Here is a 16,964-nt window from a genome sequence, read left to right on the forward strand (position 1 = left end):
ATGCAATGTTTCTTAGACAAAAGCATCTGCCAAGAACTATAAATATACCTTGTTGGAACTAAAGAGCTTTTTTTGAATTCACAACTCTAAGACATTTGCAGCACAAGCTTGCTGTAGTACACCAAGACTGGCATCCCACCTAACCTGTAGGTGTTTGAGTTTAAAGGTAAACTATGCAGTATTGGCATGTTCCTTACAGTTTTCTCGGTTTTTGTTTTGTCTGAGAAACTCCATCGCTACCTTTTCCGGTGCCTGGCGTCTATGTGTATTTGAATGCAGTAAAGCAATTTGTTACACTCGTTATACTTCCTGACACTGAGGCTGTCGGCCCGCAGTTGCAAGGGTGGTTTTTCCGCTCACAGGCGCTAGGGAGAAGGGAGATGGCCACCATTCAACCCGAAAAAAAGTCTCTGAAGCTGTTAAATTAAGTTACTCCACTGCTTGGCTATATTTCCCCATTGTCCTACGTAATTTAGAACGACCATTAACCGTATGTTATTTGCACACCTATGAAGTAGATCCATTTTTTTGGCCATATCACACTTGTATATTAATTCGCCGAACTCGTTGTGAAGTTTAAATGAACCGTCATGTTGCATCCGAGCTGTAAAATGCAGACGTTCAGAACATAGTAACATTGTAGCATATGACTGAGGTGGCTTCAGCTAGATGGATGACAGCAGGCTAATTAAATAGCGATGTTTCAAAGCTAAAGTTCATCAGAATCTTGGGATACGCCCGCTTGACAACGGGAGAGATAGAACTAACGACTGGCTTTTGGCCGTAGCAACCATCCATTTAGAACTAGTAAGGGCAGTTTGTCCTGCAAGTTGAGAAATTAGTTGATATGTGTCGGAAGAAAGTAGTTCTACAAACAAGACAGTGTTAGCGATTAAAATGTTTAAATTGTAACAGGAAATGAACACAACATTACTTCACAGTTCATTTCCAATGTGAACATTCCACCGTGTCGTCCATTATCCCTTACGTAAATCAAGCTAAAAAACTTGCACATGAAGCTAAAAAAACTGCATAGTGTGGCTTTAATTTTATGATCTGTGCCACTAACTCCATGTTCCACATTATTGATTTCAAAAACAAAGATGTGGAGAAAGTGTTGTAGAAATATTCAATGTGGAGCAAAATCAGAAATTCAAAACTTTTTCAAAACAACTCTATGACGGAAAAAATCATAATCATGTTGGTCAATATTGAAACCACAATTTAGAAGAACAACAAAAATGTTTTTTTTTGACAAAACATTTTTTGGAAGGACCATCCATTTAGCTCATAAACACATGTACAGCAGTAAAGTACAGTTGAAACAGCACCATGGGTTGGTGCGGTGTGTTCTATAATCCTGCACTGTTGACCACCTCCATATTAGTTTATGTACCACAAAAACCTTGAACCACCAAATTGTGAAATGTAAAACAATTGCTTTTGCCAACTGTAGCGAAGGGAGAGAGCAGTGACCCCACCCGTTCTTGAACCAAGGTCGCCGGGGCACTAAACCTGCAGCTTGACCGCAACGCTGAAGAGCCAGGCACGTTGGTAAGGCAGTTCAGAGCGCATACATGTAGTGACGGTACTCCGTCACACCAACCCTCAGACTGAACAGGAGCAAGTCGTCAAAACGTCACACCATCAAAAAGACAAGGCTATTAAGTGCATGCAGAAATCACTGATCTGCTTTGCTATAAAATAATTTTATTATGTAGGATAATCTGCATTCCCTCTTCATGAACTTGGTCTACCATAACTGCTCATAACCCATATCATACTATCCTCAGGTGCACTCTAATGATCTAAACAACATATTTTCACTCAAGAGCATGCTGACTATTATTATAAAAAAGTTTTTAAAACATGTTAATGCAATTTCACATAAAACAGCAAGGATAACATAGGCCTACCAGCTGCTCTGCTTCAGCTGTTTCTCTGTTAAATAGTTCAATAGGTGCTTTTATGTACAATGGAAGCAGGAAGCCCGCCCGTCTAATACTGCCACAGTCAACACTTTTAGGCTGGTAAGTGTCATCTGTTTTACATTTGTCATTGTTTTCATACATATGTTTGACTTTAACTGATCCAAAATCAGTCCATTTGTATGCATACATATTTTTATGTAAAAAAAAAAAATTATTGCCATGAAAGAGAAAGGACCCAGATGCATCACAGTCTGAATCTGTCAAGGTTGTATTGTGCTGTATCAGAGTGCATTACTCCGTATGCTCATGTGAATTGTCACACACACACACACACTTAAATGCTTCTATTTCGATGACTGCGTGAAATATAGAAAAAAGGGTAGTATTATACATCTGTAGTGGTAATGTACAGTAAGAAATAGGAGTTGTAGCATGTGTGAATTTAATTGTTTCATACAATGTTTACAAATGATTGTGGTTTTGCTTTACAACTGTGAAATAATAAGCATTGTGTTTTGTGGTTTAATTATGCTCTAAGCAAGTAACAGCATGTAGCACCTTCATTGCTTTACTCAAGCCTGAAGAAAACCCCAGTAAGTGCATCTTGCTCTTAGCATTCTTTAAAAATTGTCACACAGCGTCTTAATAAAGCATAAAATATGGTGAAGATAACATGTCTAAGGTAGAACTCCCTCAGTTCTTAACAGTGTTAAGATACAGATGCTAGGCCTGAAACTGGAATTGTTTTGTCCTGGAAGATCACAAAAGCACAGCAGGGTCTGGCCTTGGTCGAGAGCTTTTTGAACAAGAACTTTGAAGGGCTAGCTCCCGAAAGGTTACACGTGATATAGCCTACCATTAGCCTATTTCACATAATTTTGAATATCGATAAGCCGTATACACTTCCGGTTACCAATGTCTTATGGAGAAACTAACGTTATCGGAGCTATCTACAAGTTTACAAGTGTGACCTACAGCTAAGAATTACCAAAGCACGCAGGAAACGAGTTGAGACTGATACAAAAATATATTTATTTTCCAAATTGTCAAGTGTCACCAGCAGTCTCTAGAACGAGACTAATAAAAACATTCAAAATGTATTAATTCAATATCCTAAAAGTTCTGTATAGTTCTGTATACGCAATGATGACAGTTTGGTAGGGCACTCAACATAGGCTTCAAGTTTACAAAGAGCCTCCACAAAGATCAACCTGGGGTCCGTTGCACAAAAGCAGAATTAAGACATCCGAGATAAGCTACTGAGCTGCGCTCAATGAATCTGAAACAAGAGCGTACAGGCCAGCACAACGAGCAAGCCAGGATGAGCAGACACGGATTCATCAAGCCAGGTGAAACCTATCCTGGATAAGTGTGCGCTCACGGCTCCCTCAAATAGACCCCGCCACCGATCGCAGATTCACTGATTCACCATAGCAAACCCAAACCGAGCGGCATACTTCTCGCCGTTGGAGACGCAAATCCTAATGGAGGCGTACAAGGATGCAAAGCATATCCAGAAAAAAGGCAACACTGCCACAGTGATCAAACACAGGGAAAAACCGTGGCAAAGTATTGCCGACCGCCTGAATGCGTAAGTAGTGCACACTGAACGCTGAAACATCGCAATTACAATTTAAATAGTTAATTCACATATCTAAAAACGCGGTTGTACACTGATTATGAATCAGTTGAATTATGAATCGAAATGGAGTGCAGATATTAGTGAAATTGTGTAAATGTAACTCCATCAGACTGTAAGTCTTTCATAAATAGATGAGCCAATAATAATAATAATCACTGCTATTTATATAGCGTCTTTCAAGGACCCAAGGCCGCTTAATTGCTCACTGACTCCATTGAATTTCCTTGTGGGATAAAGTGTCTTTTCTTATGTTTGCTCTGTCTGTGTGTGTGTGTGTGTGTGTGTGTGTGTGATGTAGACTAAACATGACTGGGCCAAAGCGGACGTGGCAGCAAGTCAAAATCAAATATAAGAACATCCTGCAGAATGGTAAGGGCCCTGACTAATACTTAACTATGCACAAGCATATATTGTACCCAGAAGGTGCCTGCTCACACATTGTCTGTACTGTTTTAGCAGTGAAAAAGAGAACCCACCAACAAGGCACGGGTATGTCCCTCCCGAGATGCCACCAGCTTCATACAAGGTATGTCCTTCCAGCTGTACATGGGATACAACTACATTGATATTGAATCCATTTGGACAGTCTGACTTTGGTTTGACTATTGCCTTGCAGTTTCTGGCAGCGCTGTGTTGCTATTAGAGCCACAAGCACCAGACGATGCTGATCCAGTGAGTACTCCATCAAAGGCTTACAGTAGGCCTGGCATGTGTTGTCTACTAGCTTCAATATTAATCCGATTAAATGTGATGGGGTGAAGGCACCAGTGCAGCAGCAACAGCACATGACCGCTATGATGAAGAGACCATCTCTGTGGACTCCAGGAGGCATGAGGTATCATGTCAAGCCTGTGAAAGTACTATTCAGTCTACAATGGTGCGGAGTCATCATTTGGAGGCCACACAATCACTAAATCTCATTTCTGTAACAGGACCCAGATGCTGTACAGGGGGAAAGCCTGCCTGGCAATATAGTGAGTATTAATGGAGGGACACTCAATCGTGCAGGATTCCCGCTGTGCTAACTGTCATGCATTCACAGAACTCACAAGCTGTCAGACAGTTGTATGGCAAGCACCTCCAGCGCCAAATACAACTGGCAGATGTAGAAATAAAGTACAAGAAGAAAAAGATGGAAAACCTTGCACTGGAGGCTGAAATCAAAAAGAGGACCATTCCATTTTTGTTTGGCCCCCAGCAATCATATAGTTATATACAACAATTCAGCAAGATAGATTTTGCCAAACATGTGCCCCATTTGCGGTTACATCAGCCTAACGACATAATAGGAATGTAACAGCCTATACAGGTGGTCACAATAGAGGGGGCCCCGCCCCCGTACACCCCCTTTCTGCTCTGACAATGGCGTGTCCATTCCTGCAAGATGTGGTGGATGAAGAAGCACTTGTGCTCAGGAGGGCCTTCAGGCAGGAGAGGGTGTTCAGGGACCGGTTGGACCCACTGGCCTTCCCTGATGACCATCTACATGAGAGGTACAGGTTCTCAGCAGATGGAATCAGGTATTTGTGCAGACTGCTGGGTCCCAGGATTCAAAACCGCACAGCACGGAGCCATGCACTGAGTGTGGAGCAAATGGTGTGTGTGGGCTTGCGCTTCTTTGCTAGTGGAGCCTTCCTTTACTCCGTGGGGGATGCAGAACGGCTTAACATCATTATCAGATGTGTTCATCACCTTCCCTGGCCACAGAAGACTCCGTGACATCAAAGAGGAGTTTTATAGGATTGCAGGTAAGATGATCTACAAATTACAGGACAACTGTTAACACTCATAGTAGGATATCATTACTTTGTGTTACAGGGTGGGCAAACTGCGGGCCGCGGGCCGGATCCGGCCCGCCACGCACTTTCATCCGGCCCGCTGAGCATTTTATTTGGTTATCAGGCTGCTCGCTATTTTTTTCCTGCGATAGAGACGACATTGGTTAGCTTTACTGCAAACTGCTTTTCACTCTCCTTAGAGAACGTTTACAATGTCAATGTGAAAACATCATGTTAAACTAAGTTAACTCTTAGTTATCTCCTTTGCAGCAGATCTAACGTGAACATTTAATTGGGAACGCGCCTGCTCTCACGAGAGGGAGAGAGCGCCGCAGGTTCCAGCTGGCTTGTCATTGTTGATAATTGACATCTCCTTCTTATAAGAAACCTTTAAAAGGAAATCATGAAGGCAGCAGTAGTTCCCACTACTGACCATTTAAAAAGTGTGAGAAGGCCATACCGTAGCAGGCAGAAGATCATTGAGAAATAAACGTGAATTAAAGCGACAGTGCACAATTTGTACATTTGTTAAACAGCATAAAATTAGCAGTATTTTTAAGAAATTAATATTTTAAAAGAAATACTTTTCATACTAAATTATAGGCTATAAAAAATGTATTTTTTTATGTGTGTGTGGGGGGGGGGGTTGTTGTGCGGCCCGCTGGCCAATTTTCAAAACCCAGTGTGGCCCTTGAGCCAAAAAGTTTGCCCACCCCTGTCAATGTCAGTTTCCCCAATGTCATTGGTGCATTGGACTGCACTCACATAAGGATCAAATCCCCCTCAGGTGCCAATGAGGCAGATTGTGTGAATCAAAAATCCTTCCACAGCATCAATGTTCAGGTGAGCAGAACCTTTTGATATTGTCCATTGCCTGTGATCGACTAGAATATAAACTAATTGCCACACATGTTGGTAGTATTTCTGTGCCTCAGTATGGAGGGGGGTGGGGGGATCAATAGCGGAAGGGGATAAAATAACATGAATAAATGAGTCATGTAGCAGATTGGTTTAATCGTCCTCATCTAATGATTTCAGATTGTCTGCAATGCTGACTGTCTAATCAGCAATGTTGTGGCAAAATGGCCTGGCTCAGTCCATGACTCCAGAGTCTTTCGGACCTCTGACATCCATCAGCGCCTATCACAAGGTGAGCCACACAACCCCTATTAATAACCACTTTTTACATCATGGCTGTGTGGAGAACATCACTCTGAGGTTGTAATGATGAGATTTTGTGTTGACAGGTGAATTCTCTAGTGTGGCAAAGTTTCATAAAGTAGGCCTAAAGGCACAGCAACTATGAATATAACGAGTTATTCCTAGATTATCATTCTTCCGCCAATTAATATATTTCCTCTATCTGAATGGTTGCCAAACAACGTCGAGACGCAGCTACTTTAACTGTTGTATGAAGTTATGGTAGCAGTGGCCTAGCCTAATATAGAACGGAATGCGGTGAAGGTGTGTATGCTGCAATTTGGGAAAATGTAAATTATCGAATGATTGAAACATCATCTAAAATCATAATTTATCCAAAATGATTGAAATGAATGATGACAAACATTTAAATAATAACAGTGGGTGTAATAATTGTATGTGAAAACGTGTAGTGGGGCAGTGGAATAACTCTTGGTTTCCGTTCGCGGTGACTGTTGACTGAGATAAGGGATGAGATTAAATAGATCCTGGAACTTAGCCTGGTCTGGAGCAGGCTAGCTTCACAGAATAAGTCGCCATGGTAACTTATACCATAACATATCCTGCTGCCCCCTATCCCGCTTTTGTGCAACTGGATCATGGATAAATTGAGCCAGGATAACCAAGATATCCCGGCTTAATCCCTTATCCTAGTTTTGTGCAATAGGCCCCAGGACGGGGTCACCTCACAATAAATAGTGGCACACAGGACACAAAAGAAAACAAAAGAACAGGAAATGTATGATTTACAGCACAGCAAAAAAATGGCCTGAGCCAAGGTAAGGTGCACTACAAGCTGAGCAAACAAGGGTGACCACAGCAAACATTTAAGCCCTGCTTAAGATTTACCTTCTCGGGATTAATGTAGTACTTAAAGCTTAGGTCTGAGGGTATCACAGATACTTTAAGAGTCTGCTAAATGTTCACAGTGTAAGTGTACTAAGCACAAAGTTATAGCAAATCTAATTCAACCTATACAACGAGTCATAGAACCCTATGGCTCAGGAGTACCAGTTTCCACTATGGATGCGCTAAGTCAATGGGTAAACCCGTTAGTAAATCTATGAACTAATACCGCCAGGAGCATATAGACCCTATGCCCCCGGAGTAACAGTCTCCCGTATGGAAATACCGTGTGAATGCACTAAGCAGCCGTCAGTAACTCTATGAACTAATACAGCCGGAAGCATAGACACTATGCCCAGGAGTAACAGTTTCCCGTATGCATGTATCGTGTGTAGGCTATGTGCTAAATCAGGAAATAGCCGTCAGTAACTCTATGAACTTATACCGCCGGAAGCATAGACCCCTATGCCTCCATAGTAACAGTCTCCCGTATGGAAATACTTATGGTAGTATGGTAGCCTACTTATCTATGATTTTAAAGTTTAGTTTCAACGTAGACTACAGCGCAACCCCTTGCAACGGGCCAAACATAGGCCTTCAAACACCAGTATGGACAAAATCAGTGTGGCACTCAGTAAAAGAAACAAACAGAACGAAAATAAACCAAGACAAAATAGTGGCTATTATCAATACCAATACAGTCGTTCCTAAAACAGATACAACCATAGTTAGTAAACTACAACCATGCGCTATGAATGCAGTAGGTGTAAACTTCAAATGTTTGTACCTGCTCAGTCATGGCAATGCTGTTGACATAAATTCCCGAACCCCTGCGTAAAGCAGTCCAACCTCCGTGTGGATGCAGCTCGCACTGTAACAGTTGTTAAAAAGTAGCAGTTGTTACGACTGAACTGATGTTAGTTAGTAGCCTGGGTGTTCCCATGCTGCCTTGCGCGCGATTTGATTCACGCTGCTAAGGCAGCCTGGAGACCTGGAGGGAACCAATCACAGAACAGGGGGGAAAGCAAGACGATGATGAGCTATGCACAGACGCATTTGATAGACATCCGTGGCACCCAATAAACGGATCTGGGCATTTTTTTCAAATACGAGAAAATGAACGTTTGGTTCCCAGACCACGTCTCATTGAGAAGTGGTGGCGCTAGCCAGGCTAGTTGATAATACTTCGTCCTGGTTCAGAAGCTAAGTAGTGTCTACTGCGGTCGTTAAGTGGATGGGAGACCGATTGGATCATTGACTGAGATAACACATGATTTCACGCCTCTGCGGAAACACCAATCTTCACGTGATAACGAGTGACGGGATTATGTTGCCTAATCGTATTTTATTGTATTGAATTGAGACAAACAGAAATGCAAATGTCTTGCAACACTTTTAATGTAATGAATGAGAACATTTCGAAGCTTTGGCATTGTGTTGAACGTTGTAGGCATTCTTTTCACTAGTCCGTGGCTGCGATAATGTATGCAAACCACCAGATGTCGCTGTGTTTTCCTTGTCTTCCATGTTTCGAAGCTTCAGCACATTACTCGGCACATTAGGGAAATGTGCCGAGTAGCGCTCGAGGCTTCATTTACCCATCACTACCTGTATGAAAGCTCTAAACCACCACAGTAGTCGTCCTAGACGAGATGCTATGCTTCGTTGCTGAACTGAGGACAAGTATTCTACCAGCGACGACTCGGCAAAAGCACAGGTGTTGCCTTTTGTTAATGAACGACAAACGAGATCAAACGAATACTTTGCCACGGACACGAGACTTTATTCGTCCCGTCAATCACTCTGTCAAAGTAAAAGCCCCCCTCCCCAAAACAAACAGCTCCTGCTGCAGGCTACACAAGGAATTTGCGGATATTAATATATCAGGTGGCAGATATTGTGAAACATCACACGAAAACTAAGCGATCCAAACTAGATCGGAGATATATATATATAGGCCTAAATATGAAGGTAAAGTCAGTCAGCTAGCTAGATGGCTAATACCACATAGCTAGATGGATAATACTAGATAAGACACAACCATGGAGGTATTTTATATATAACTGGAGAGAGTGACTAAGTCCCGCCCTCCATACAAATGAATGGTGGAGGCTAGGCTAGTAAATCCGGCCAATTCATAGTCAACGCCATCTTGAACACTGGGGTTCGATCCAGCCAGTCGGCTCTGACCATGCGCCAAGTTACAAAGCTGGAAATGACGCATGGACCAACGTCGATTTTTATTGGATATTCTGTAAAAAGACAGTCATCCTCCAGTAAGAGGGTGGTGATAATCCACATAAAGTCCTTGCCTCATAACAAGAAGAAGAAAAAGTTGCTCGGGAACGCGCATGGAGTCCGAGTGAAGTCGCCCTGAAGCGCAAATTAATTTCATTGGATAACAGCGGCTCTAACTCAGAGCGGTCTGCCTGCTGTCCTGCTGCAAATATGCATTCGAACATGACGTGAAATATCCGTAGTCGAACTATAAATAAACTATTCGGTTTTTAGTGCCAAGTGTAGCACATTTTTACAGTCTATGATTGGTTTGTTTTTTATTGTATTGTTTGCCATCTCATAGCGGGTGCTCTAAACGTATTCTAGCGTTGGCCCATGACCAAATCAAGCCAATAATAGCCAGTAGCCACAATAATGACTGGAGCCAGAGCCCTCAATAGCCACCCTGTTTTGAAAATAATATTGAAGATATTCAATATTATTGAAGATAGTATTGAAGATAACGCACAGAACGGTCAGCCTGAGCTGACAATTACGTCCCCAACTCATCTAAAATGTGTCTTTACTTTGAGTTGTACACCGCAGATGGTGAAGTAACCGTTAAAGAGAATGTTGTCTGCGGACTCAGCAAAAAAACAGTTTACTTGCGCATCCACAACATCCAATCTTCGCGCTCACCTGTGGAGTTACCATCCAAATGAGGCAGCGGAGTCAGAGGCACAGTAGACGGCCAGAGAATCGCCAGGCGTCCAACATCGTATGATGGCATACTTTCCGTAAATCCTAAATTATGTCCGGCGTCTGCTATTTACTTAGGCTGCGCAAAGCACAGGTATTTATTTGAGGTAGGCTTATTCGAGGTAGACCTTTTCTACGTTATTGTGAGACATGCATTTTGTTTGGAGCGGCTATCAAACGCAGACGATTTTCGGTTTTGGTATGAGATTTAATTTACTTTTTTACTTTTATTATATAGTTAAATGTTGAGACTGATGGGCATTTAGATCTAGAGGGTATTTGATGATCACTGTAAAGTTTCGTGTAGTTGAAAAAGTGTTGGAATTTCCAGCTGTTTATTGCGAGACAAGGCCTTTCCTTCATTCATGGAACGTGCGCTGTGCTCTAATGAGTGTTGCAATTGATATCAATGATTAATAGGATTGCCCTCAGTAAAAAAGCACAAGAAACAGGACGCAAACAGTTACAAACAGTCAGATTCTTGGCTTCATAAGATGTCACGGGAGTCTCATAGAGTCTTGTGACGCCGGCTACTGCGTATGTAGGTCAAAGTCCGCAGATCGCGGCATTCCCCTATTTTGTAAAATGTATTTTTATTCCTCTGGGTGTTGCAGTTGATATCAATGAATAATATGATTACCCTCAGTAAAAAAGCACAAGAAACAGGATGCAAACAGTTACAAACAGTCAGGTTCTTGGCTTCATAAGATGTTGGCGGGCGTCGACACGCGATGACCAGAGGGCGCATCGCTCGGCAAAACAACGCCAGACAGCAGAAACGGCCTTAACGGGGCCGGTGCATCAGGCCAGATTCGAACCGGCGATGCATTTCTTAAAGTGCTATATAGCACAGCGCTGCCTTTCCTATGTGTGCCACGGAGGAGACGCTGATTAATGCAGTGCTCAGTATATACATGATTAGAGTCTCGTGACGCCGGCTACTGCGTGTGTAGGTCAAAGTCCGCCGATCGCGGCATTCCCCAATTTTGTAAAATTGATTTTTATTCCTCTGGGTGTTGCAATTGATATCAATGATTAATATGATTACCCTCAGTAAAAAAGCACAAGAAACCGGACGCAAACAGTTACAAACAGTCAGGTTCTTGGCTTCATAAGATGTCGCTAGGAGTCTCATAGTCTCGTGGACGCCGGCTACCGCTTGTGTAGGTGAAAGTCCGCAGATCGCGGCATTTTCCAATTTTGTAAAATTGATTTTTATTCCTCTGGGTGTTGCAATTGATATCAATGATTAATATGATTACCCTCAGTAAAAAAAGCACAAGAAACCGGACGCAAACAGTTACAAACAGTCAGGTTCTTGGCTTCATAAGATGTCGCGGGAGTCTCATAGTCTCGTGACGCCGGCTACTGCTTGTGTAGGTCAAAGTCCGCAGATCGCGGCATTCCCCAATTTTGTAAAATTGATTTTTATTCCTCTGGGTGTTGCAATTGATATCAATGATTAATATGATTACCCTCAGTAAAAAAAGCACAAGAAACAGGACGCAAAAAGTTACAAACAGTCAGGTTCTTGGCTTCATAAGATGTTGCGGGCGTTCGACATGCGATGACCAGAGGGCGGCATCGCGTAAAACAACGCGAGACAGCGGAAACGGCCTTAACGGGGCCGGTGCATCAGGCCGGATTCGAACCGGCGATGCATTTCTTAAAGTGCTATATAGCACAGCGCTGCCTTTCCTATGTGTGCCACGGAGGAGACGCTGATTAATGCAGTGCTCAGTATATACATGATTAGAGTCTCGTGACGCGGCTACTGCGCAGTAGTAGGTCAAAGTCCGCCGATCGCGCATTCCCAATTTTGTCAAATTGATTTTTTTATTCCTCTGGGTGTTGCAATTGATATCAATGATTAATATGATTACCCTCAGTAAAAAAAGCACAAGAAACCGGACGCAAACAGTTACAAACAGTCAGGTTCTTGGCTTCATAAGATGTCGCGGGAGTCTCATAGTCTCGTGACGCCGGCTACTGCTTGTGTAGGTCAAAGTCCGCAGATCGCGGCATTCCCCAATTTTGTAAAATTGATTTTTATTCCTCTGGGTGTTGCAATTTATATCAATGATTAATATGATTACCCTCAGTAAAAAAAAGCACAAGAAATCGGACGCAAACAGTTACAAACAGTCAGGTTCTTGGCTTCATAAGATGTCGCGGGAGTCTCATAGTCTCGTGACGCCGGCTACTGCTTGTGTAGGTGAAAGTCCGCAGATCGCGGCATTCCCCAATTTTGTAAAATTGATTTTTATTCCTCTGGGTGTTGCAATTGATATCAATGATTAATATGATTACCCTCAGTAAAAAAAGCACAAGAAACCGGACGCAAACAGTTACAAACAGTCAGGTTCTTGGCTTCATAAGATGTCGCGGGAGTCTCATAGTCTCGTGACGCCGGCTACTGCTTGTGTAGGTCAAAGTCCGCAGATCGCGGCATTCCCCAATTTTGTAAAATTGATTTTTATTCCTCTGGGTGTTGCAATTGATATCAATGATTAATATGATTACCCTCAGTAAAAAAAAGCACAAGAAACAGGGGCGCAAAAGTTACAAACAGTCAGGTTCTTGGCTTCATAAGATGTTCTGGGCGATCATGCATGCAATGACCAGAGGGCGGCATCGCGTAAAACAACGCGAGACAGCGGAAACGGCCTTAACGGGGCCGGTGCATCAGGCCGGATTCGAGCCGGCGATGCATTTCTTAAAGTGCTATATAGCACAGCGCTGCCTTTCCTATGTGTGCCACGGAGGAGACGCTGATTAATGCAGTACTCAGTATATACATGATTAGAGTCTCGTGACGCCGGCTACTGCGTGTGTAAGTCAAAGTCCGCCGATCGCGGCATTCCCCAATTTTGTCAAATTGATTTTTATTCCTCTGGGTGTTGCAATTGATATCAATGATTAATATGATTACCCTCAGTAAAAAAAGTACAAGAAATCGGACGCAAACAGTTACAAACAGTCAGGTTCTTGGCTTCATAAGATGTCGCGGGAGTCTCATAGTCTCGTGACGCCGGCTACTGCTTGTGTAGGTGAAAGTCCGCAGATCGCGGCATTCCCCAATTTTGTAAAATTGATTTTTATTCCTCTGGGTGTTGCAATTGATATCAATGATTAATATGATTACCCTCAGTAAAAAAAAGCACAAGAAACAGGACGCAAAAAGTTACAAACAGTCAGGTTCTTGGCTTCATAAGATGTTGCGGGCGATCGACATGCGATGACCAGAGGGCGGCATCGCGTAAAACAACGCGAGACAGCGGAAACGGCCTTAACGGGGCCGGTGCATCAGGCCGGATTCGAACCGGCGATGCATTTCTTAAAGTGCTATATAGCACAGCGCTGCCTTTCCTATGTGTGCCACGGAGGAGACGCTGATTAATGCAGTGCTCAGTATATACATGATTAGAGTCTCGCGTGACGCCCGGCTACTCGTGTGTAGGTCAAAGTCCGATCGGCGGCATTCCCCAATTTTGTAAAATTGATTTTTATTCCTCTGGGTGTTGCAATTGATATCAATGATTAATATGATTACCCTCAGTAAAAAAAGCACAAGAAACCGGACGCAAACAGTTACAAACAGTCAGGTTCTTGGCTTCATAAGATGTCGCGGGAGTTTCATAGTCTCGTGACGCCGGCTACTGCTTGTGTAGGTCAAAGTCCGCAGATCGCGGCATTCCCCAATTTTGTAAAATTGATTTTTATTCCTCTGGGTGTTGCAATTGATATCAATGATTAATATGATTACCCTCAGTAAAAAAGCACAAGAAACAGGATGCAAACAGTTACAAACAGTCAGGTTCTTGGCTTCATAAGATGTTGCGGGCGATCGACATGCGATGACCAGAGGGCGGCATCGCGTAAAACAACGTGAGACAGCAGAAACGGCCTTAACGGGGCCGGTGCATCAGGCCAGATTCGAACCGGCGATGCATTTCTTAAAGTCCTATATAGCACAGCGCTGCCTTTCCTATGTGTGCCACGGAGGAGACGCTGATTAATGCAGTGCTCAGTATATACATGATTAGAGTCTCGTGACGCCGGCTACTGCGTGTGTAAGTCAAAGTCCGCCGATCGCGGCATTCCCCAATTTTGTAAAATTGATTTTTATTCCTCTGGGTGTTGCAATTGATATCAATGATTAATATGATTACCCTCAGTAAAATAAGAAATACGCAAACAGTTAAAACAGTCAGGTTCTGGCGATGTCAAAACAGTTACAAACAGTCAGGTTCTTGGCTTCATAAAAAAAAGATGTCAGGTTCTTGGCTTCATAGTCTCATAGTCCACCATCGCTGGCAACGCCGAAAACGCCTTTAATCTCAGGCTTGTGTAGGTGAAAGTCCTATGTGTGCCAATGGCTTCCCCAATTTTGTAAAATTGATTTTTATTCCTCTGGGTGTTGCAATTGATATCAATGATTAATATGATTACCCTCAGTAAAAAAAGCACAAGAAACCGGACGCAAACAGTTACAAACAGTCAGGTTCTTGGCTTCATAAGATGTCGCGGGAGTCTCATAGTCTCGTGACGCCGGCTACTGCTTGTGTAGGTCAAAGTCCGCAGATCGCGGCATTCCCCAATTTTGTAAAATTGATTTTTATTCCTCTGGGTGTTGCAATTGATATCAATGATTAATATGATTACCCTCAGTAAAAAAGCACAAGAAACAGGACGCAAACAGTTACAAACAGTCAGGTTCTTGGCTTCATAAGATGTTCTGGAGCGTCGACATCAGATGACCAGAGGGCTGCATCGCTTAAAACAACGCGGAGACAGCAGAAACGCCTTAACGGGGCGGTGCATCAGGCCAGATTCGAACCGGGCGATGCATTTCTTAAAGTGCTATATAGCACAGCTGCCTTTTCCTATATTATGCCACGGAGGAGACGCTGATTAATGCAGTGCTCAGTATATACATGATTAGAGTCTCGCGACGCCGGCTACTGCGTGTGTAGGTCAAAGTCCGCCGATCAGCGGCATTCCCCAATTTTGTAAAATTGATTTTTTTCCTCTGGGCGGGTGTTATTGATATCAATGATTAATATGATTACCCTCAGTAAAAAAGCACAAGAAACCGGACGCAAACAGTTACAAACAGTCAGGTTCTTGGCTTCATAAGATGTCAGTATGGGAGTCTCATAGTCTCGTGGCGCCGGGCTCCGCTTGTGTAGGTCAAAGTCCGCAGATCGCATTCCCAATTTTGTAAAATTGATTTTTATTCCTCTGGGTGTTGCAATTGATATCAATGATTAATATGATTACCCTCAGTAAAAAAGCACAAGAAACCGGACGCAAATAGTTACAAACAGTCAGGTTCTTGGCTTCATAAGATGTCAGTCTCATAGTCAAACAGCTACTGCTTGTGTAGGTCAAAGTCCGCAGGCTTTCCCCAATTTTGTAAAAATTGATTTTTATTCCTCTGGGTGTTGTCGATTGATATCAATGATTAATATGATTTACCCTCAGTAAAAAAAAGCACAAGAAACAGGACGCAAAAAGTTACAAACAGTCAGGTTCTTGGCTTCATAAGATGTTAACGCTAGACATGCAATGACCAGAGAAGCGACATCGAAAACAACGCTGAGACAGCGGAAACGCCTTAACGGGGCGGTGCATCATGCCGGATTCGAACCGGGCGATGCATTTTAAAGTGCTATATAGCACAGCGCTGCCTTTCCTATGTGTGCCAATGGAGGAGACGCTGATTAATGCAGTGCTCAGTATATACATGATTAGAGTCTCGCGGACGCCGGCTACCGCGTATTAATGTCAAAGTCCGCCCGATCGCGCATTCCCCAATTTTGTAAAATTGATTTTTATTCCTCTGGGTGTTGCAATTGATATCAATGATTAATATGATTACCCTCAGTAAAAAGTACAAGAAACCGGACGCAAAACAGTTACAAACAGTCAGGTTCTTGGCTTCATAAGATGTCGGGAGTCTCATAGTCTCATAGTCGCTAATACTTGTGTAGGTGAAAGTCCGCGAATCGCTGCATTCCCCAATTTTGTAAAATTGATTTTTATTCCTCTGGGTGTTGCAATTGATATCAATGATTAATATGATTACCCTCAGTAAAAAAAGCACAAGAAACAGGACGCAAAAAGTTACAAACAGTCAGGTTCTTGGCTTCATAAGATGTTGCGGGCGATCGACATGCGATGACCAGAGGGCGGCATCGCGTAAAACAACGCGAGACAGCGGAAACGGCCTTAACGGGGCCGGTGCATCAGGCCGGATTCGAACCGGCGATGCATTTCTTAAAGTGCTATATAGCACAGCGCTGCCTTTCCTATGTGTGCCACGGAGGAGACGCTTTTATTAATGCAGTGCTCAGTATATACATGATTAGAGTCCGTGGACGCGCGGCTACTGCGTGTGTAGGTCAAAGTCCGCCGATCGCGGCATTCCCCAATTTTGTAAAATTGATTTTTATTCCTCTGGGTGTTGCAATTGATATCAATGATTAATATGATTACCCTCAGTAAAAAAAGCACAAGAAACCGGACGCAAACAGTTACAAACAGTCAGGTTCTTGGCTTCATAAGATGTCGAGTCTCATAGTCTCG

The 16,964-nt window shown here is 43.0% G+C and overlaps 1 protein-coding gene across 1 annotated transcript; it reads left to right on the top strand.

Moving 5' to 3' along the window:
• Positions 1-4,935: 4,935 nt before the first annotated feature.
• On the top strand, positions 4,936-6,524 carry LOC125309166 (putative nuclease HARBI1). The gene is given in 4 exon segments (XM_048265891.1): positions 4,936-5,249; positions 5,251-5,324; positions 6,082-6,194; positions 6,390-6,524. Coding segments are annotated over 4 exon segments (636 nt in total).
• The last annotated feature ends 10,440 nt before the right edge of the window (positions 6,525-16,964 follow it).

Source organism: Alosa alosa, chromosome 16 (assembly GCF_017589495.1).
Source record: "Alosa alosa isolate M-15738 ecotype Scorff River chromosome 16, AALO_Geno_1.1, whole genome shotgun sequence".
NCBI classification, from domain to species: Eukaryota; Metazoa; Chordata; class Actinopteri; order Clupeiformes; family Clupeidae; genus Alosa; species Alosa alosa.